The sequence below is a fragment of the Symphodus melops genome (genome assembly GCF_947650265.1).
Source record: "Symphodus melops genome assembly, chromosome: 6".
NCBI lineage: Eukaryota > Metazoa > Chordata > Actinopteri > Labriformes > Labridae > Symphodus > Symphodus melops.
This window is the reverse complement of record NC_136696.1, coordinates 24,457,167-24,480,429: the sequence shown is the minus strand read 5'-3', so window position 1 is coordinate 24,480,429 and position 23,263 is coordinate 24,457,167. Positions and strand designations below refer to the sequence as shown.

The 23,263-nt window shown below is 40.1% G+C and overlaps 1 protein-coding gene across 12 annotated transcripts in view; it reads left to right on the top strand.

Moving 5' to 3' along the window:
• Positions 1–529: 529 nt before the first annotated feature.
• The window catches only part of ap3b2 (adaptor related protein complex 3 subunit beta 2), a 35,600-nt gene continuing 12,866 nt past the window's right edge, over positions 530–23,263 (top strand). For 4 of the 12 annotated variants that reach the window (XM_079347218.1, XM_079347224.1, XM_079347217.1 and 1 more), the window contains exons 1-15: positions 530–829; positions 13,431–13,506; positions 13,925–13,999; positions 14,359–14,454; positions 15,056–15,216; positions 15,836–15,902; positions 16,277–16,459; positions 17,362–17,559; positions 20,025–20,122; positions 21,209–21,263; positions 21,375–21,446; positions 21,805–21,867; positions 22,027–22,159; positions 22,451–22,560; positions 22,684–22,860. In XM_079347218.1, the coding sequence (XP_079203344.1) occupies positions 717–829; positions 13,431–13,506; positions 13,925–13,999; positions 14,359–14,454; positions 15,056–15,216; positions 15,836–15,902; positions 16,277–16,459; positions 17,362–17,559; positions 20,025–20,122; positions 21,209–21,263; positions 21,375–21,446; positions 21,805–21,867; positions 22,027–22,159; positions 22,451–22,560; positions 22,684–22,860 (1,677 nt within the window). In that variant the 5' untranslated portion in view covers positions 530–716. Of the gene's footprint in view, positions 830–4,810; positions 5,979–13,430; positions 13,507–13,924; positions 14,000–14,358; positions 14,455–15,055; positions 15,217–15,835; positions 15,903–16,276; positions 16,460–17,361; positions 17,560–20,024; positions 20,123–21,208; positions 21,264–21,374; positions 21,447–21,804; positions 21,868–22,026; positions 22,160–22,450; positions 22,561–22,683; positions 22,861–23,263 lie in introns of those variants that run through there. The other 8 variants (XM_079347220.1, XM_079347219.1, XM_079347222.1 and 5 more) reach the window with 5 other exon arrangements.

Here is a 23,263-nt window from a genome sequence, read left to right as displayed (position 1 = left end):
CAAAAGACTGAGGTGCTTCTGCTTTTATTCTGTAACACCAACATGTGCATACATTTACTACTGAATTAACCAATGTAAAGTTGGCTTGTCTTCAAGCTTAATTTTTTTAATATTGAAAATACTTTCAACTAGCACGCAGGAGTGGATCAATCTGTTAGGAGAATAAAGGGAATATTTATATATAATTATATATAATTTATATATAATTATATATAATTATATATACAATTACATATAATTATCTTCAAGGATTCTATAAAAAATAAGAATAAACTTCGTCAACTTTGCTGTTGCCCTCCTTGTTAAATCCTTCATCCTGTTTTTTTATTTTTATTTTCTCTTCATGTGTTCACAGGTCTGGGGACATTTGGATAATTTGTTTTTGGTCTGTGAACCAATTCAAATTAATCTCTCAACATTTTCATTTTTACATTGTTATTGATTCGTTTTTACTATGGGAAAAAAAGATAGCCTCTGTGTGACAAATACTTCCGGGTGTTAGGACTACAAAAATCACGTGACAGCAGCTTCATCCCTCCACCCATCAGCGCGAGCATCTCAGAGATAACGGTGGTGTGCTCGTGCGCCTTTAAGAGCCGTATATCCTGCTGCCCTCTGCACTAAATCTCCATCTCTGCGGGCGAGGAGGAGGGGGGAGAGAGAGAGAGAGAGAGAGAGGAAAATAACACACACAGAAGAGAAATAAAGCCTCTGCAATGTCCTCCAGCTCTGCTTTCAACGACGAGAAGGGGGGCTCGTCCAGCGTCGGAGAGCCTGAATATGGTCACGACCCGGCGAGCGGAGGGATTTTCTCCTCCGACTACAAAAGGTACGGAGCTACCTGCAGTCTGACGCCGTTTTCATTTGACATATAGTCGAGGAGGAGGGGGGGTGATACAGGCTACTGGGCCAGATAATGGCGGGGGAGGCACAGGACTATGGATGTGTTTTCCTGCCTTTTAACGTCAGAATAAGGCACAAAAATCCCACTCAAACTCTGCTTAGTTTGCTAACAGGCCCCTGATTTGAAGCCGTGTTCTTCATGTGGTGCTGAATCTCTCCCCCGTGATTTTGTCCCAGTGTGAAACAACAGCCGACTGAGAGCGTTGTACGTAAAATACACACGCTTTGCCGTGTCTGTGTTGACAGCAGAGAGATGCTCGGTGTTCATATTGTGTTTATGTCATCTTTTTGTGTTGGGATGTTTAGATAAAGGCCTGTTGTCATAGATAGGGGACGCCAGGCCTCAACTCCTGCTTTTCAGCACCACCCCTGCTGGACAGCTCGAACGCGCGACACCAGCTGACTGTGAGCGCGCGCGCACGCTGAAGCGTCTTTATATGATTTATAATGAAGTGAAACACGACTAACACCAGCCAAGAGTGAAAAAAATAAAAAATGCAAGAACTAACAAAAGTGACATTAACATATATTTTCTTTTTGCGATCTGAAAAAATACAAGAAGTTATTGCAAACAAATGCTGTGAGTTTCTAAAGGCCGTAATATGGGCACATTGTACAGGATCCGTTTTAAGTAACAGATGTTTGCAACACATTTCTTTTGAAAACAAAAGAACATTTGCAGCAATCTCTCTGATATGAGGTTAAGTGATGGCTAGCTTAAGTTTCATCTATGTAAAATGTACACATCAACAACCATTTAATGCAATACATTCAGACCTCTGCGACGTTTCTTGTGAAAGCTCATGTTGTGATTACAAGAACTGTGATTTATGTTGCAGTTCTACTATAAATCTAGTATAGTCATTTGACTAGCATTACTATAATGGTTTTAAGTACTTTTTTTTATTATCCAGAAAACATACAAGCAAGCATGCTGGGTTGGGATGTTTGGGAGCTTAAGTATGCATTGATTGACTTTGATTTGATTGGTACTGGTGTTATGTTCAGTAGCTATGTGTCAGTGTGCTGGCTAATGCTGCTCAAACAATGCCTTTGTACATGGTTGAGTTGTACATATTTGTGCCCTTTTCTGGTGAAATAACATAACATTAATTATTGACCTATTAAAAGTGTTAACACATGCTCTTTCCTTCAAGGACAGACTTATATATTTGGAAAAGGAGGTAGTTATACGCACATCACAACAGTACAAAAACAGCAAACTGAGGAACAAGATAGGCCCGCACACTTGCTCAAATGCCACAAAAAAGTGTTTTATTAATCAAAACCTCACCCGTTCACCTGAAGAAGCAGTCTTCTTCAGGGGATCCTTTTTTAACTCAGGAGGGGGGCCACACAAAATTATCACCTGAAGAAGACCTCTGGCCGAAAACGTTGCGATATATATAAAAAACTGTTTTGTGTGCAGGCCTTTCTTCTTCCACAGACTTTTATATTTGTACATGTTAAACTGAGGGGAGTCTGTAGCTTTTAAATCTATCCCTACTCTTCTCTTCTATTGTTCGTTTAAGAGTTATTATAATGGTATTTTTTGTGCCATTACTGTTGTCAAACTTTCAGACAGCAGAGGCCCTTTAATATTACATACCATTATTCACCAGCAGGGGGAGCTCATGGGTGGTAGATGGCATTTGAGTCTGAGATCTGTGACCTTTCGCTCTGATGGAGGAGGTTTTATTGACTTGTGTCTGTTTGTCAAAAGTTATCCATAAATTGTGAATTCATTTTGGGAACAACCTGCCATTGCAACTGATTTAAGCGTCAGCTGGGTCTGTTCCTGTCTAACTAGATCAATGTTTGCAGGGGTTGATGTCTCCACAGTGAAAGTTGATCAACTGGTTTATCTGTAAACATGATGAGAGCGCTGACTCGTCCTTCATGGTCATCTCCTTGGAAACATGGCAGATGTGAATTGTTGCCTCAGTCCTCAAACTATTCCCAGCTCTCTTTCTTTTAACTTTGAGATAAAAAAAACCCAAACAAACCTTTCTTTATCTGCTAAGAGATTGTTCAACATAGAAAGACTTTTCTGAGTTAAATATCGTTATTCATTGCCAGGTCAGGTACTGACATTTCACGATAAAAAAAATCCCTCAATTATGGTCTGCACTTTTATATTGACGCACTTTTAGAACATTTTATTCTCAAGCTATTTAATCAAATATTAAATATGAATCATTGTATCTCACCATGTGGTTGAACATTCTGGCGGGTGATTAAATCGAATCTGGGGGCTTGTTCGAGTTGAAGGAGAGCTAGTTATTTTGTGAAAATGTTCTTTAATATTTTCTCAATTTTATTATCACTCTGTTATACAAAATACATCTTACCATGTTTTTCAAACACTAATATGTGTCCCTAGACTCTCTACAAGCTCCCAGTTAGGAAAAAAGTCCATCCTCTCCGTCTTCTGCCTGCTCCACTTGTCAGAAAGTGTGTGTTCAAACAGGCAGACTGCAGATTTTCCCTTCATGACATCACAAAGGGCTGTAACTCCTCCCCCAGGTTCGTGACACTCCCACAGCTAGGTGTTATTTCTGCCCTCTGAGTCTGCCTTTGAACAATGAACAATAGGCCATGATGCAAGACAGCCCAAGTTATTCCAGAGAGGGGGCGTGGGCAGACAGAGCTCATTTACATATTTAAAGCTACAGACACAGAAACAGTATGTTCTGAGCAGATTTAGAACAACACACTTCACACGTGTTTTGGGGAGTTCTGAGACTTATTTACAGTGGTTGGGAAGGAAGATAAGATGTGACCTTTAAAAAACAGAAATGGAGGTATTGAAAAGTATCATAGTACAAAACATGTTGAACAACCTTGTAACACTCAAGCACATAGCTTCCCCCCCAAATAAATCAGACTGCTGTCGTCCCTTTGATGTTGTCAGACAAACAGCTCACACACTATAAGGACACTCAGTTAAGAATTTTACCTGAAAATGGCAAAATTTCATCACACTTTAATTTTTAAACACAAATTAAACACACTTAAGTGAACTTTAGCGCTGTTGGCATCAGACTTTTGGTTCTTCTTGTTTCATTTACACAGCATCAATCTGCTGATTTACAGGCAGCAAGAAGCAAAAAAGGTTTTTTTTTAAATGTTAAACTACTCTAAAAAAAGTCAAACACACATTAGCATTTTGGAAACCATTAAAGATACAGAGATAAAGCTAAAAAGCTTATTTCCATTTTGATCCCAGTAGGGGAGGGAATGAATTTAAATTACCCAACTTTAAGACTTAGATACATACTCTAAGCAGTTTATTTATTCATGACAGACATTTCCTCTTGAGATCAACACTCAGTTAAGCTCTCTTTATTATGAGAATTTAATACCACAGCACTGTCTCCAAATCTGATATTTTGACAATAAAAGGGGAAAATGTTCAAAGATGCTTTTAAGTAACGTTTGGCAGCATCAGTGTTTTGTGCTGAGAATGATTAGAGATTTACAAAACTGGATCTTAGTGGATTGTTTTAGATAGTGATTTATATGTTGTTGCTGATAGATGGGGAGTTTTTAATGCAGTTCTCCTTTCAAACATGTTGAAAACTCAAAAGAAAGAAAGACTCCAGTCTGTTCAATGATCATTTTGCTATTTTATATCCAGCGTTGCTTCTGTTTAGGCCATGATTGTTAAGAGTGCTGCAGCCCTGGGCTGTGCAGCTTGATGACAAGACAGGTTAAAAATCCAATTAGTCTTTGGTTAATTTCAACACCTGACTGAGATGTTACAGATCACAGGCAGAGCATATGTGAGTTGTGCTTCGAGGCAGTTATTTTGGTTTCAGTCTAAAAGAAAAGAGTGGGAGAGAGAGAGAGAGAGAGAGAGAGAGAGACAGAGAGAGAGAGAGAGAGAGAGAGAGAGAGAGAGAGAGAGAGAGTTGTCCTGATCACGACTCTGCCAAGAAAGCTGAGTCACGAAAGACCAGAAATGAAAAATAAGGACCTCATAGAGTATTAAAAATGAATAGGATGGGGACATTTTTCACCTGATAAGCAGGAGGTGTTAGTGATATGTAAAAGCATCTGTCTGGGACGAGGAAGGGTTTGTTAGATAAGAAGACAGATAAAGAAAGCTGTGAAAGAGCGAGAGTAAAGGTGAATGAGGTAAGCGAGACTTTTAGCTGCTCGAGGCGGAGCAGCGATGACAAGCATGAAGCAGGGGGGGGAGTGATTACGTGGCCAAAGATGGGAGAGGCTGTGTCATTGTTGGAGAGCTGGGATACATGGATGCATGTAGTACAGGGAGGCAGAGAGGGAGAGAGAGAGAGGGGGAGGAGTCGCGAGAGGAGAGGAGGCTTCATGCCGAATAAAACTCCACGCCTCTCTCTGTCGAGCATCCATTTACTGAGCAGCTGATGCCTGCTGCCTCACTGGATGCGTACAGACTCAGCAGTAAGAAGAAAACCTACGTGGTGTACTGGGACTCGTGTGGATTTTTGACAGAGCATCCAAAGAGTACATCATTCTTGTCACCGTGGAGAAGACACTGGAGCATTTCTGAAGAGGTTTGTTGCATCAGTTCAGCAAAATGATCCACATTGGATGTATTTAACCTCAAAGGAAAGGAGTATTTTTAACTGAGGTGCCTCTCTGCTATGGGAAATCTATCCAAGAAGGATCTCGAGAATTGATCCAGCTAATTAACACAACGGATTAATTCAAGAAAAGTGCTGTTTTTGTATCTACATCTACCAGGGATTCTACAGGTTTTTTTTCCCCTCAAGCCAAGTTGCAAGCATGACCACCATGCAGAGGCTGCTGCAGCTGCCTGTGAACGCAGTGAACATGGTGAAGACGGTGCAGAGTCAGGTCCAGGGCCAGGAGGAGGACAAGAGCCCCGTGCTGACCCCTGATAGCACACAGCATTCCTGGTACAGCGCCCTGCAACCTGACGAGCTGCGACACCTCCGTTCTGGAGGTACAGGTGGAGGAGGAGGAGGAGGAGGAGGAGGGGGAGGAGGTGGTGGTGGAGAACACGAGGAACGAGCACCACTGGAAGAAGGTAGTGGAGGTGGCAGTTTCCAGAGTCAACCTTTGCGGTAGGATTATCCAGGAGGATGCACACACGCTCACATTCTTTAAAAGGCATTTCGCTGCTTCCTGTCCTGTGCGGATGAAACCGGATGGACCAATGCAACTGGATGGTAGCTTCAACTATTAGGAGTGTAGAGAATGTATCAGAAGACAATAAGCAAAGTATCTTTAAACAAATCTATATCGTTTTCTCCATTACATAAACGTATGAGATTTTTTTTTTGGTTAATCTCCCTACACTACACTTACTGAAAAACACAACATATGACATGTTCGTTTTATGGCAAAGGCTTCACCATGAAGGGACAAAAGCCCAAAAGACAGTTTTGAATACCTAGAGATGCACTGCAACGTTGGTTGATCATGGGCATCGGCCCCTTCGACAGACACTGACCTATCGGCAAGTAAAGTGGCATGCACAGCTGTCAGTAGCCGACGTGTATCTTATGTGTCACATCAGATTAAAGCTTGCAAGCAGCGAGTATACCTAACCGCTTATTCAGAGGAGAGGATTTGTATTGGGCAGAAGAAGTCACCTGTTGGACAAACTCACACGAAAGACAGTTTAGACGGCAGTGAGAGAGCGCTGTCAGTGCTGCAATTAATAATTACTTTCATTAATGGTTAATCTGCACGTTGTTCACTTGATAAATTCAAAGTAGGTTCAGTGTGTAAAGGATAAGAAAATAGTGAAAATGTGAATTTCACAGCATCCCATGCCCTTTTTTTAAAAGCAGTTTGTCAAAGCAATAGTAAAAAAAAAAGACATTTAGTGTAGGCGGATCCTTGTTTTGACCTTTTACTGCTGTCAATATGTAAAATAGAAGTAAGAGTAGACATAGACGATACGCCCATCTATGTTCCAGTGCCCTGAAACCCATACTAGATCATCTACAGCATTCTGGAAACACAACATCCATATATCTTTATAGCTTTTCTGCAGTGTGGCTGTTTGTATAGCACATGCACATACCGTTAAGTAAATCAGACTTACAGTATGTTATCATTCAAAGTCTGTGGGAGCTGTTTGGCTCTTAAGTTAATTGGACTGAAAAACCAAAGCTGAACAAGTGGTGCTCTTCAGAATCAGCTCAGAGAGGTAAAAATGACTCTTCTCAACTTTATTGACTCATCTAACAAACAAGACGATGCTTTTATGTTTACTGGATGAGAGTTTTACTGAAGTACTCTAGAGGTTGGTTTATGCAGGCACATTTTTCACCTGTCACCAAGAAAAACAAGAAACTTTGAAAGTCTCTTCCAAAAGAGTCAGCTTATGTAAAACCAGCTGCTTATGAATGCAAGCTTCTCTGTGATTCATGCAAATGCATTTCCATATTTACTCCTTCCAATGTTTTTGCAGTCTCTCTTCAAAATGTACATTGCGTCTTGTGTCACTGAACACTGGACTTCTTCCGCAAAGAGTTTCCAGCTGGAGAGTCCTGCAGATCTCCTGGCCGGGTTTGGTGACGGGTAACCTGACCACCGGTGTACTCTGTTGTACCAGCGCGGGTTAAATAATTCAGAGCTGTTTGTAAATTCAGCGGTTGTTTGTCATGAAGACGGGACAAAATCCAGGGAAATAAGAGAACCATTGTTGGGGTAGAATTACTGTGATCCCTTTGGGCGGGAGCAGAGAAGACTGTGAACCCAGTCAAAGGGTTGTTTTTTTCCCTGCAGGTGCTCAAGACAAGGGCTTTATTCCAAAGTTAATTCACTGAGGTGGCATTCACAGTTTAAAAAATACATCGTGGTTGAAAAGGAGGAAAGTGAAGTACCTCGAGCGGTTACTGTAGCTTTTGTTAAGAAAACTGCTTTGAGCATTTTTGTGCTGCAAAAATCATTTTTCTAGTTTCCTTTTTTCTTCATCGTTTCCTTCACTTGTAAAAGTGTCTTTAAGCAAACATACATCATGGGCTCCTTTACTAACTCTATACCAACTCCTACAACCACACACAGGAAGGCCAATTGTCCGCTCATTTATCGCTACAAATATCTAAAAAACATATCAGCATATATATGATTTTTTTCCCTCTCCCCAATATTGATATCGGTATCGGCCCCAGAGTTCCCAAATATCGGTCTGGCCCTTGTTAAAATGTCAAGAAGGGTCATGCCATAATGAAGCATGAAGGCGTTTGCTTGATTCTTCATTTCTAAATTGGAAATATTTTATCATGCACGCTTAAAAGCAAAAAATATTCTGTAATCAGATTCAGAGGTTTGAATAAAATGAACGCTTAAGATTATACTGCACAGTTTCACATGAGTCAAAAATATGTTTTTTCATTGTCGGGGTCTTAACCATCAAGTTAAGTTCCATCAAGAGAAACATGTATCCGTTAAGTTTTCCAGTTATTCTACGGATAACCAGACAAACAATTAGGTCTGAAAAACATAATCTCCTGGGCGTAGGTCAGCCGTGTTTGTTCCTCGTCTGTGGTTGCAAATTGAAGATCAGTTTTACACGTTGACAGCTCTCATGTTTGGTCACTGCCTCAGCAAATGTAATCAATGTTTTCAGGACCAGTTTTAATGAGATCTTCAAAAACCTGTTTGTCACCAAACAGGCTACACAAATCCCTGTCACTTTTTTAATTAGTGAAGCCGATGAAGGCGGTAAATAGACACGTGCTGTAAAACTAATTAGGTCTTCGGTTGATATGTGTCTCCTCTCCACCATTACACTTTGGCACTCTGACAGTGTGAAGTAAATTTTGAAATTGACCCGTCTATCATGGTTTCAGACGTGATGTCTTGTCTTTCTGTGGGTTTCTGTTCATAACAGAAACAGAGAAATGATGTGAGTTGCTTTTCAGCAGCAAGAAGTGAAAGTGAGAGAGAGGCACAGTGCGAACAAGGTCAGAGCAGCATCATGTAGCAGCAGCGTCGGGTCAATGAGATCGTTCTTTTGAAGGAAAATCCATACATTCGTACATTCTGCCCGGTGTGATTCTTGGTATTGGTGCAAAATAGTACGACTTGAAAGAAGTCTGAACATCAAAGATTATGTGTCAGACTTGTGGGTAATTAAAAAAGCTTTTACAGCCCAAAGTAACAACATGTTTCTATGTGGACAGCAGTGACATTCTCTAGTTTGGCTGGAGTGTCATGAAATGGTTACAGACATGTATGGGGCCTCAGCACACTAAAGTTTCCTTTATCTGGGTAAGAGCAGCGGCCCTGTTGCCGTCGTGCCCCTGAAAAATTATTTATTGTCAAGCGTTCTCCTTCTTATCCCTTTTTTTTGCCCCATAGATGAAGCCTCATGTAAATGATAATCCCCCTGACTTCTCCTCGGACTGTGCTATAAAGCTGACATTTTTGGTATCAAGTTTGAAATATTTACATCTTTTTAAAGCAGGCCTTCATGTTCCCCCTCAGAAAGGGGAGTTACTCATTTTGGATTTATAGATTGTATAAAACACATAGACGTCTTCTCAGTGACATCACACAGTGGTTTCTGAAGAGCGTTATGAAGCTTAACGATGGCTGTCGCCATGTTTGTAAGCTACGCTTTGATTAATCTGGAGCGAAGCAAAAAAGGTTGAGTCAATTTAGCGTCAGCCTTGCACAAATGTGTTATGAGGAAAAAGAATATATCGGGGGAGATTTTTCGACACTTGTTGCTCTTGTAGGTGTTTCAGGTTTGACCTTTGCTTTCACATCATGTCTTCAAATGTTATGAGAAGAGAAACACTTCAGGTTTGACATCAAACGCAGGCGATGGAGGAGTTTTCAGGCTGTCATAAAGAGACTAGTTGATAGAAATGTGTTCACAATTTTGGAGTCATGGCCAGGGGCTGCAACCCATCATCACAATTTCACAGGGAGAAATGAACCAGTGGGACCTTCATTTTATGCTGGAAATCAGCATTAGTGTTACTCATCCTGATGCCTGGGCTTTCATCGCTCAAGGCAAGTTATCTTTACATTTTTCACAGATTTATTTTTTCATTTGTTTTGGGACACGGCCACTAATATGCAGCCAAGAAACACTGCACTGCCTGCTTCCCAAAATAATCAGGAGCAGCATTTTATAGATACTGTCAGGTTTAATTTGACACTCTTTGATACGTTAATGTTTTGAAGTGTGTGACAGAGTGAACTGTATTACTCATGCAATCTACTTATTAACTTTGATGCTTGATGGAAACGAAAGAGGTCACATTGGTTTGCACACAGGTGAACTTGCTTGCACACACACACACACACACACACACACTCACACTCATGCATGCTTGTTCATTTCTCATAAATCAGCTGGGGTATGCAGCAGCCTCCTCAAATTCTGCGAGGCCTCCCTTCCCTGCTGTCACACCACGAAATAAAAAAAAAACCACGATTGAATATCTGTATCACTTCATCAGTCTCCCACTCAGGCACATGAATAAGTAAAATGTCTAACTCCAGTTGGATCATCTAGTTTGGAAATTAATTGGGAAGTATTTCTGTATTCATTGCAAATTGTGCTATGAAGAGAACAGCAAAGCTCAAACAAAAGAAGGAGGAAAAGATTGTTGTCAGAGTGGTTAATTTATTCACACATGATCCTCAATCCTCATATCACTAGTCAGAGAACATGTTAAAGCTGCACACTCTTCTGTCTTCCGAAAGAGCAATATGTAAGATATCTGCTGAATTAAATGATAAAATGTTCTGCTTCAGAGATATCTGATTCTACCTGATCTAAAAAAGCCTCTGCATTTTGCTAATAAGATCTTAGATCAGAAACGTGGTCAGGAACACAGAAAGGTTTCAAGACCGATGCAGAGCTGGCTAAACACTGAAGCTTCTTTTCCTGTGACATGGCAACCTGCATTCACATTGACTCTGGGGAGACACCTCTCCTTTAATGTTTTTCATTTGGACTGCAGCACCAATTTTAGACGCTACCTGTCGGAATTTTGTCCTTTAATGTTTTTTTTACTGATATATATATATATATATATATATTTTTTTTTTGCTACCTGCCTGTGTTGTTTTGGGTATTTTTTGCTACCTGCCTCCGGCCTTAGAGCATGCATTTTAAAGCACTGATGATGGCAATGATGACATATCTGACAACCAAAATCTGCACAAATGACTTCATACAAGGATAAATTCTACATGAGATGGATATTTAAATGTGGCCATAAAAGCAACAAAGAACTTCTACTTTTTTTTTGGCCTTTCCGAATAATTTATGCGCCACTTTAGGTAAAGAGGAAAATCAAGACAAAACGCGTCAAAGCCTCATGGCCTCAGTCTAACACTTTTAAAATGATATGTGATGTTGTATAATATCCTGAAAATTAAGTCGACTTGATCCCATGACCAGTGTTTATTTTTTCAACTGTTGCACCACTTAAGTTGTGTAACAGACAGACATGGTGCATGGATTACATGATGTCCACCATGTAACTCCTGCTGTGGATCAGGAGCAGACCGCCGTGTGTCTGCAGCTCCACAGACCTTCAGTCCCTGGTGGAAAAAAAAAAAAAACAGTGAGGTGTTACACATGCTTTGCACGAAGGCAGGAAATCACTTAACACATTTTTATTACTTCCTTTGTTACCCTGGAAACGAGTCAGAGAGCTCTGCAGTGATTTCATCACCCCGCCCACTTCCGACCAAACCTTCCATTAATTCCCTTAAACCCACACCTTTAATGACGAGAGGTTAAATGTCTTTGCATGTGTTACTCCCTTCATATTGATCAGTTTTCTCTCTTAAAAACAAAATGCACTTTCACAAAAATAAAAAGTATGCCCATAATTGCACACGCTCATGTTATTTTCCTCACCATAATGTACGGATGATTGTTAATATCTCAGAGGTTTATGAATAAGTACAACTTTATTTCATTTCCTCCAAAAAAAACCAAACTAACACATTTCTACTGACAGAGTCCTTTCAGTTTATAGAAATGAAGGGTTTGGTTCTTGATTGAACGTGTAAATAAACCAAAAGTTTTCAGGGTCTGTTGTTGCTTTGAAGACAGAATCCTGCAGGTCTTGAAAAAGATTAAAATGTAAATGAAGTGTAAAGGCAAGTTCAAGTGATTATTGTTGTATTTGGCACAAAAGATCTCACTCCAAATGTTTGTCAGAAGTTGTCGTTGATCAGCATTTCAACCTTCAGTTATGGCGTCTTTATCTTGGCAGCTGCAGCAGTGATCCTGTGTGCTCTCTGAATAACCGTCGCAGGTTTTGGGTGAACCTGTCGTTGTTGTTTATGTGTGTTTATACTGCAGCAGGGTGGGGATGTCAGCTTGGATGATCCACGCACACACACAGATCCTGCTTCTCATGGGTGAAGTCGCTGGTTGTAGTCTCTATATCTCTGAAAAGGAGGATGAGCTAATGTGGCTGCAGAGTGACATGTTAGCTTCTCTTGGATGTCGATAGAAACCTCATTAAAAAAGAAAACGACAGAAAAACATACAGAATTTGTATCTGTTACAGGTACAGGTATAAAGTCAAATCTCTTCCGTGTTGATAACAAAAGACTAACATATCTGATACCTTCACAAAATAAACAACTTTTAGGTCCAGAATATCTCAAATCTTAAAATGAACTAAAACTGTCCATGGTGTTTTCATGTAGTGAAGTGCATAATTAAACGATTCAAGGAAGTCATTTAACTAGAATAGCTTCTGATTAAAACACCGTCTTACCTAAATATCTCATTATCCTCTTATTATCCTGTTGACAAATGTGCAAATAATGTGACATTCAGCGATGTTGGTGGTCAGCGTTTATCTGCTGCTCACATCAACTTCATGAACTTCAAGCTAGCATACCTTTCCCCCGATTCAGAGAAGAGGCTTTGTGTTTGGGCAGAAGAAATCAGTCAGTCTAGTCTTATACTGTCTCTAAGAAAGTGAGGAAGACATGTTCCAGGGATATTTCAAGAGGAGGGACAGTTTAAATCAGGGGTTACCAAACTTTTTAGCCAGACCTGCTTAATAAGGATGCAAGAGACCGGGGACCCAGTCACTTTCCCCTGGAGGTGACATATTAGGTAAAGGGCCTCTCCAAACACTGGTAACACAAACTAACAGAGAAGAGGCTGATTTACAGTCACACTGTGTCACATCTTCCACAGAATTCCTTTGATAGTTGTTTACTCTATCCTATGCTTAAATAAGGAGATGGTTTCTCCTGGATGTCAACATGTTTAGGGGATTATGTGACTTTCACATTATCGCCTCTTTATGAGCTGCCATCTCAAAGGTTTCCATATTTTTCAAGCCGGAGTTCCCACTTCAAAGAGAATAATTTCTGGGTCACACTTGCAGAAAGGAATACATTTCGAGCCTTGAATGGAAATGATCAAACCAGTCTGTATTTTTTGTTTGAAGTCTGTGTAATAAGAGTTGTTTTTTGCTATTTACAATACTGCGAAGAAAGAAGCAAAAAAAAAAAAAATGGGTGGCATGGCGTGAGCTAATTTAAGCGCTTTCCTCCCTCAGACACGACGACTTGAAGGAGATGCTGGACAGCAACAAAGACTCCCTGAAGCTGGAGGCAATGAAGCGCATTGTAGCTGTGAGTATGAATTTAGGTTGACTTTGGGATTTCACTGATCAGGTGAACAAAAGACAAAGGCACGCAAAAAATGTGGCATATTTAGATTCAAAACTTCTTTTTTAAGTTTTTGTAAAAAAAAAAAAAAGAGTTCTTGAAGTTGGGATCCTGAAAGTTAAACACACAAGCTGCACAGTCGGCTGTTAAATATTCATAATCTGTGTGGGAGTCTTCCTTCTGAAGCTCCACGCCCAGCTCCTCATTCATGTCCCCTGCAGGACAGAGAAGATAAATGTGAGGGAATGGAACGAAATGAGAAAATATAAGATAACAAGAAGTTGTTGCTTTGGTTGCAAATGATTCACACTCTTACACTTGAAAAATGTCACCTTGACTTCTCAGTGTTCTTACTTTCTTCTCTTGTGTGTGTTTCCTGCAGATGATTGCCCGGGGTAAAAATGCATCAGATCTCTTCCCTGCTGTGGTGAAAAATGTGGCGTGTAAGAACATTGAGGTTTGTAATGAACTCCAGCGTCATGTTTCTTCTTCTATTATTTGCTCCCAGCCTCTAAAGCTAAAGTAATTGTGTGAAGCAAACACAAAGTCGCCGCCTGCATTAAGGACTTTTAAATATTTCATATTTTATTTTGCTTGCTTATAATTAATGCATCATCTTATCACATTTATGAAGCCCCAAAGGATCGTGCTTTATCTAACCTGAACACAATTCAACTTTCCCTCTACTTTTAAAGGTTTTAATCACTTTGCTTCATCTCTTCTCTTTGGATTTATATCAGTGAACATACTTCAACTATTCTACATAAATTGAATATATGTTTTATCCGTCTGTGTTTCTCCTGCTCCTCCCTTTAGGTGAAGAAGCTGGTCTACGTTTACCTGGTGCGTTATGCTGAGGAGCAGCAGGATCTGGCTCTGCTGTCCATTTCAACATTTCAGCGAGGGTTGAAGGTACAGCAGCTTTCATACAAGATTTTTCTGACAGATTTACAACTTCAACATTTGGAGGAATCTAGAGAAATGTATACTAGATGTCATTAACAGCTTGTTATCTTCCCAAGTGGTCCACCGCTTTGGTTTTTAAAGGGATACTTCACCCATTTACATGAAGCTGTGTATCATAAGAAACATGGTAGCAGTGTTGAATGGTTGTGAATCCAGCCCTCATTTTGCCCTGAGACGAGAAAAATGTGTTTTTCTTTGCTTGAAAGTTTTCTTCATGTGATGCAAAAAGCGTCATATTGCATCACATGAAGAAAACTTCACAAACTTCAAAAACATATTTTTCTCGTCTCAGGGCAAAATGAGGGCTGGACTCACAACCATTCAACACTACTACCATGTTTCTAATGATACACAGCTTCATGTAAATGGGCGAAGTATCCCTTTAAGGGACTGACTGCCACGTTGTTCAATCAGTCTTTATTCCTTTTGCTGTCATTGTGAGGGCATTTATACTCTTGTTGTTTTTCTTAAGGTTACTTTCTGCACAAGACTAGTCAACCCTGGCAGAAATGTGTCTTACAAAGTTTTATCTTTGTATTTTCTTCAGGATCCAAACCAGCTGATCAGAGCCAGCGCTCTGCGAGTTCTCTCCAGCATCAGAGTGACGATCATCGTACCCATCATGATGTTGGCCATCAAAGAGGCGGCCTCTGATATGTCCCCATACGTCAGAAAGACAGCTGCTCACGCCATCCCTAAACTATACAGGTAACACACCTCGACTGGACTTCACTGATTTTGTGTATAAAGACAGAACTGTTTTCACTGACATCAGATCATCACGCGTATGTTTATTAAGCAGAATCAGAATCCCTTGATTTAGACCTGGGGGAAAATTGGACCTCAAGGTTTCCTTTATACAATCTGGCCGTTAGAAATATTTAAATATTTAAGGAATAGAAAAAGAAAAGCTGTGTTAAAAAAAAACAACAAAACGAAGAACTACAACAATACAGTATGTACAAAAAGCTGAATAAAAATAATGTTGTCCAGTCCATCCATCCATTATCTTTACCGCTTTTACCATTTGGGGTCACGGGGGGCTGGTGGTGACCCCAGCTGTCATTGGACTAAAGGCGGGGTTACACCCTGGATTGTTTACCGGTCAATCACAGGGCTGACCTCATGCGGCTAAGATCAAATATTATTCTGACTTTGTGTTGTTTTTGGCGGTGAAAGGTTCATCCTGCAGAAATCCTTTTCTGCTCTGGCAGGGGAGAAAAAATCAAATTGTTTTATGCTCGATCCTATAATGTTACTGAGTTGTACTTTATTTAACGTTTCTTGTTTCATAGACATCAAATATTTTCTTCTCCTCTGCTCTCAGTTTGGATCCAGAACAGAAGGACCAGCTGATTGAAGTCATAGAGAAACTCCTTGCTGACAAAACCACGGTGAGTATTTGCACTGCTGATCAAATATTTTTTCACAAGAATTATTTTTTCAGGCAAATACAAGTCTGAGAAACACAAAATTCACAAAATGATAAGAACCAGCTTCAGTTCACACAACCTGATTGAATTCAACGCCTCAGTGGATTCAAACTGTATCAGTTGTTTAACCAGTCTTCCTCTGGTTTTAGTTTTTGCATAAAATGAGTAAATATCACTAAAATAACAGGATGTAGAATTTAATCTATAAATTGAGGTTTCTTGTTGAACTCAAGGTATGATTTCAGCACACAGGCACGGGCTCAGTAATCCTGTTACTATTATCTCAGAAAATTATCCTAACATCACCACCTGTTGTGTTTGGAACTGTGCCGCAGCTGGTGGCAGGAAGTGTCGTCATGGCTTTTGAGGAAGTTTGTCCGGAGCGCATCGACCTGATCCACAAGAACTACAGGAAGCTGTGTAACCTCCTGATTGACGTGGAGGAGTGGGGGCAGGTCGTCATCATCAACATGCTGACCCGCTATGCCAGGACCCAGTTCTTAAACCCAAACATGAATGTGAGTAAGAAACAGAAAGAAAAATCTGTTTCTGTGTAGGAAAGTGTCGCTTCTGCTCAGTGGATCACTCTCTCAGTTTTTATGGTAACATAACTTTATCATTATCTGCGACCTGTACCGAGACACAAGAGATACATAAAAGACAACATCAAAAATACAGACCTCCAGAAATTCCACAGCCCAAGTAAAGAAGAAAGGACTCCTGATAATATAATCACTCACGGGTGCTGTGCTGGCCGGTGGACCAAATATGTCATATGTGACCATTAACATTGTCTTTGTATTTTGTTGCTGCTTGTACAGCTATTATTTTGCTTTGTGATCCCTTAAAAGAATATGTTCCATAATCCTAAATAACTTCTGCTGCCACCAACAACTTATTTACACAATAATAGGATTTTATGAGATTACTAACATTCAGTGTACAGGTGCATGTTTTTCTTTGTAGTGAAACAACTTCTATTTGTTTGGATTAATTGTGTTTTTCCAGGTCTGTCATTATGACCCTGCAGAGGCACAAATTGAGGCCTGTCATTATTTCCTCTTTCATATTTGCCAGCTTTTGATATTTCTCATCTGTTTTTATCAGTTTTTTTTCAGACCCACCTGTTTATTTATGTTCCCATAATCTGCTAGAAACACAATCGAGCAATTTTTCATGTTGTGTTGGAATATTGTTGTTGCAGAAAAAAACATTGCGTACAAGGGGTGATAAATTGGTATTACCGCTGTGCTCTACAGGAAGTCTTATGATAATGCTCCCCACACACCGTGTTGCTGTTTTTTTATAATATATTCAAGAGCAAATTACCATTCGGTGACTTTTTATTATCAAAAACTAGTTTCCATGCAAGAGGAAGTCTGTTCCCCACGTCACTGTGTTATTAACCTTTTCTCCGCAGGAGTCTCTGCTGGAGGAGGGCAGCGGCGGAGACAAGACCTTCTACGGCTCGGATGACGACTCGGAAGACGAGGAGGAGGAGAAAGATAAGAAGGAGGAAGCTCATGCCATGGCCAAGAGGAAGCCGTACGTGATGGATCCAGACCATCGACTGCTGCTTAGGAACACCAAGCCGCTCCTGCAGAGCCGCAATGCTGCTGTGAGTCCACAACACGACTGACTAGCAAACATCAGTTCAACAAAGAGCAGCCTTGAGACAGTTGCCATGGTAGCGCTTATACAAGTTCCTTTCTCCAGCATTACTTTATGTGCCATTGTTAAATACTGAGGGTAAAAACATACTAATACATATGATGTATTTTATAACATTATGGCTGAAGTTACACGCCCACTGCCTGAACCCGAGGACCTTTCCTCTTGTACATAACATCAAACTACAACACTATGCATGATTAGTTTACAAGACCGACAGGCTCAGAGGACAGCTCAGCGACTTCACTGACTTTTTTTAAGGTCATTTTACTCAGATACAGACACAACACTCTGGGATTTCTAGATAATGGAAGGCTATCCACGTTTCCTGCCCGTGTTTGTGCTCGTGTGTGACTACCAGAAACACACCAACTGTGCTTGAGCATGGAACGGAGCGCTCACACATGCTAAACAAGTTGGACTTCAGGGGTGAAGCTTGCTGGGGCACAGCAGGGATTGCCTAGTGCGAGTGTGACAGTATACAACCAAAGAAACAAAACCTTCAGGATCACACAATGAACTACACATTTGAAATGATATTAGCTTCTTGTGGATGAACCACCATTGAATGATGACAGTATCTCTAGTTGAGCAGTTTTTTTGTATGGATTTTTTATTAGTGATTATTTGGTGTTTATACTATAAAACACAGGCTATCATACAGTAGGTGGTCCATAGACACTATTGTTTTACCATCCAAAATTTTGATTTGCCAGATATTAACTCAAAGTTCATCTTTGAGGGATAATGTTTTTTTTTAATCCACGCTCCTACATTACTTACTTTATCGACCTTTCAAGGCCATTTTAGTTCTATGTGTTATGTTTCACACACTCTTCTGCCTACAGCTGTCGCCAAGCTGCTATCTTCAAGGTGTTTCAATGCAGAAGCTCTGATATCCCCACTGTTGTCATGTGCCCAGCACCAAACAGATAAAATTAGCAGTCTGATTAGCACCTAGCAGCTGAACGTAGGGAAGCAGTTATCAGCTGAAGGAACAACTTTTCCCTGAAGTACGAAGAGGCTGAAAACGGAGATAAAAGAAGAACAAATATTGGACTGACAATAAGAAGACTCCAAGTTAATGCTAGTGCTGCTCCTTTTTTTAAAACAACACATTTATATGGTAATACATTCTGTGTTTAAAATTTGATGTGCAGGCAGAAAAAGTCTTCCAAAGCGGCAACATGCTGATTGAGTGTTTAGAAAAGCTGAAAAAGACACCGAATAAGTCACTGACAGATTATCTGCTCAGTTCTTTCATGCATATTCAGCACAGAGGCAGAATAAATCAGACACAATCCAATCCTGCACAGTGATGCTTTATATTGCGCTGTTGCTTCAAAGTTATTGTATCTTCAATGGAGAACAAAGACTGAGTTTAAATTCATTTCTAAAGTTTATGACAGACTTAAGCTGGATATATACGACAGGACAACGCACAGAATCAATCAGTCAATCTGTATTGGTATAACGCCTTCTTATAACAAATGCTATCTAAAGACACTTTACAAAATGGAAGCAGACACTCTTTGATGTATTATTGGACGAGACCAAACATCGATCTCTCATGAGAAAAACATTTGGAGGAAATGTTCCAATGACAATCTTTGTTTAAACAGGCAGCAACCTCGAAGGGAACCAGCTTCATGTTGAACAGCTGTCCTCTGAACACGAGAGCACAACAAGAAATGAAAAAATATACAGATAGGAAATAGTTTATTTCTTTATTTTGGCCATTTTGCATTTAGCTAGAGACAGGGAAGTGAACAGAGTCTGACAGAGAGGGAGAGAGAGAGAGAGAGAGAGAGAGAGAGAGGGAAATGACACACGGGAAGGAACCATAGATCGGATTTGAACACAGGCTGCCTGCTTGGATCTATGTAGCCTTCGTACATGAGGTGTGCACACTAACCACTAGGCCCTATAGACAGCTCATTATGTTGAGGAAACTGAACCAATGTCTCCAAATCTGATGTTGTTATCAAGTCATAATAATGTCTGACGTTGATCGACCTTACAGGTTTTATTTTGCAGAAGAATAAAGCTGGCACATAAATATTTGCAAGATTTCAGCTCGGACAGTTTTCTGACCATCCAGGCCCCTTAGTGTCAGTCTCATTACGTAGTTACATGCCTTAAACTCAGACACAGACACATCTATACACATATTAAACCTTTATGAAAGAGTATTTGATCCTGTTTACATCCTGCAGCTTTGCCTGTAAATATCTTCATCATCAGTCATTTTTCTGTTCAGAACAAGTCAAAGATAATTCAGCCCGTCACAGACCCAAAGATCAAACAATGGCAGGTTTAAGAAAAGTGAGCCTTTATTTGTTCTATTTTATATTTATGAGATCGTATCCCTGGGGAAATTTGACCACCCCCTCCCTTGTTTCCTCATTCCAGGTGGTGATGGCTGTGGCTCAGCTGTATTTCCATCTCGCCCCAAAAGCAGAGGTTGGAGTGATCGCCAAGGCCCTGGTTCGTCTCCTGAGGAGCCACAGGTGAGCAGTAGTCGTTCTGACTTTTATATTTCGGTACCTTAGCAGGGTGTTCTAAATCTCAGTAGAGTCAGTCAAACTAGCAGTATGAGTCATTTCTAATTGTTGATGTGTCTGAGAGTGCAGCTGAGGGTGAAATGTGATGCGAGATGTGCATACAAACACATCAAAGGGTCAAAAAGAGAAGCTGAATGTGATAAGAGAAACGTGTAATAACCATGAGACTCAGTAAATTGGAAAACAGTGTGGGGAAAAAAAAAAGGACAAGCGAGGATAGTAAAATAAATCTCTCCCCGCCCTGAAGCAGCGAGCGAAATTAAACGGGGAGCTCGAGTGAGAGTGAGGTAAACATGAAAGCATAAACCATGAGGAGTGATGGTGACACATCAGTGGCTTCGTGGCGGTTAGTCCTGAAAACTGTCAGCTCCTTATTGAACGAGTGCTCCGGTGGCTCAGGGTGTGTTTGTAATGGGATCATCACTCAGCCGCGGCCTCTCTCTGTGGGGGATTTGTCAGAAATCTATCGTACTGTGTGATACGTTTCATCAGGCCTAATTATTAGCATTGAGTTATCGTTGGTTCAGCTCAAACAATGAACAACAAAAAACAAAAAAAAAAAAAAAAAAAATCAAATGTTCCTCAAGTGCTTGTAAACCGTTTTTATTTGGTGAGCCAAGAAGATACAAGAAGATGCAGATGTAAAGCTCAACAAATGCATAGTGACATTTCACCAGAGTAGTCACGTCAGAAAAAGCAAACTGTTTACGATATTCATGAAGATTAAAAGTGAAGATTAAAGTGGCTTGGCATGTGTAGGAGCAGATAAAATAATGAAGAATAGGACCATGGTTTCTTGTCCAAAAATGAGAATTAATGGGATTATTTACTTCTGATGGTCTCACTGCAGTACATAGCAGCCTGTGTGAATGCGTCGGTGTGACCTGCGTAGTAAAAGCGATTTAAGAAGTCAGAAGACTTGAAAAGAGCGATACAAGCTCAAGTCCACTTAGTATTTTTCATTTCATTACGTTGTCTTAGAATATTTTTCTTTGTTATAACCCTGTTTCCCATTTATGTGTCCTATTGTAGTGAAGTCCAATATGTAGTTCTTCAGAACGTAGCAACAATGACCATCAAGAGACGGGTGAGTCCCATCTTTTAATATGGTGGATGGTTGTATGTTGAGATGGAAATCAAATTTCAAAGGCCGTACACCTTTATTACTTTCACTTCTTCCTGTCTCCATGTTTCACAGGGGATGTTTGAACCGTACCTGAAGAGTTTCTACATCCGCTCTACCGACCCAACGCAGATAAAAGTCCTCAAGGTGCTTTCTATTGTGTCCTCTTATTGAATCTTAGCTCTGACTCAATGGAAGACTATTGATTCTCTTAACTCAGATGCAACAGTACATCGGCCTCTCGTCAGTCATTTCAAACACTAAACAGACTCGTTTGCGTGTTATAAGCAGCACTCAAAAGACATTGTGACTTTGGCATGCTGAATAAAAGTTCAAGCAGGTCCTGAGCTTTAGAAGTCAACTCTAACATGCTGAAATGATGTTTTTAATTCGAGGGTTTGTCACTGTAGCAGGTTCTTGAATTTGAGTGATGCTATGCTAAAGAAGTCTACAGCTTTTATTGAGGCGTTCAAAAAACGTTTTTTTCTCTTTTTGTTTTTGGCAGCTGGAGGTCCTCACCAATCTGGCCAACGAGACAAACATTTCCACCATCCTCAGAGAGTTTCAGGTAAAGTACAGCGTGACGTTTGATACTTTCTGAAGAGAGAAAGTGAGTCCCTTCATGCTGAAAGACAAATCTGCACCATTTAAATATCTGTCTTTCAGCGAGAAAGGGACTCGGCTTCTTTTATGTTTTATTTACCCATGTGAACATTTTTTCTTGCAGACATACATTAAGAGCATGGATAAAGACTTCGTGGCTGCGACAATCCAAGCAATTGGCCGCTGTGCTACAAACATTGGCGAGGTCAGAGATACATGTCTGAACGGCCTTGTGCAGCTGCTGTCCAACCGAGATGGTAAGTATGTCTTTGTGATATTCTTTGGGTGATACGCGTTGCAGTATTTACAAAACTCACAAAACAGTTAAGTTAATTGTGTTAGCCTCAGTTTGATTAGTTGTGCATTTGGGTATTAAAAAAAAGAATTTAGCAGAGTAGAAAAAGGGAAAGAAGATAAGTTGAGAAATGTGAAATTAATTCATAAACACATTTAATTTTAGTCACTCAGTCGAGCATTAAGAAAAAGCAATTACCAATCAGTATTTATGTTCATGTATTCATAAAATGTTTTCTTCTTCTCTTGTGCAGAGTTGGTTGTAGCTGAGTCAGTGGTGGTTATTAAGAAACTGCTGCAGATGCAGCCGGAGAAGCACTGCGACATCATAAAGCACATGGCAAAACTAACAGACAACATCCAGGTGAGACATTAACGAGGTGCAACCCGACATTTTGTAGCAGGAGTAACATCTGTCTTTTGTACAAGTCAAAGAGGTACTGTAGATGCACATACAATCTTTTCATGTGATTGAACTTGTTCTCAGGTGCCGATGGCGCGGGCGAGCATCCTGTGGCTGATTGGAGAGTACTGTGAGCATGTACCGAAGATTGCCCCGGATGTCCTGAGGAAGATGGCAAAGTCGTTCACCAGTGAAGAGGACATCGTCAAGCTGCAGATCATAAATTTGGCTGCCAAGCTTTATTTAACCAACTCCAAACAGGTTGGTACATTTTATTATTTAAACTGTGTAACTGGTCAACAGAGTGTGCAATGTTCACAGGAAACCCACATGAAAGAATAACTTGGAAAAAAAAGTTTTAAAAGATGAGCTCTCAGATCTTTCAGTAAAATCACAAATGAATGCCCCTTTCAGACTTTTTGAAACATTATAAATTATAATATTATCATAAGGATAAGGATAAACTTTACTGATCCCCCAGTGGGGGAAATTTGGTTGTTACAGCAGCTGGATAAAACAAGAAAACAGGAAATATAAACACCATCAATAGCAAAAAGCAAGTGCAAGTTTACATTAATTAAATAAAGGAAGAAAAAATACAATAGAATGAAATAATACAAGTCATAATAACTGCCATACCTATGATAGCCTATGCCCACAATAC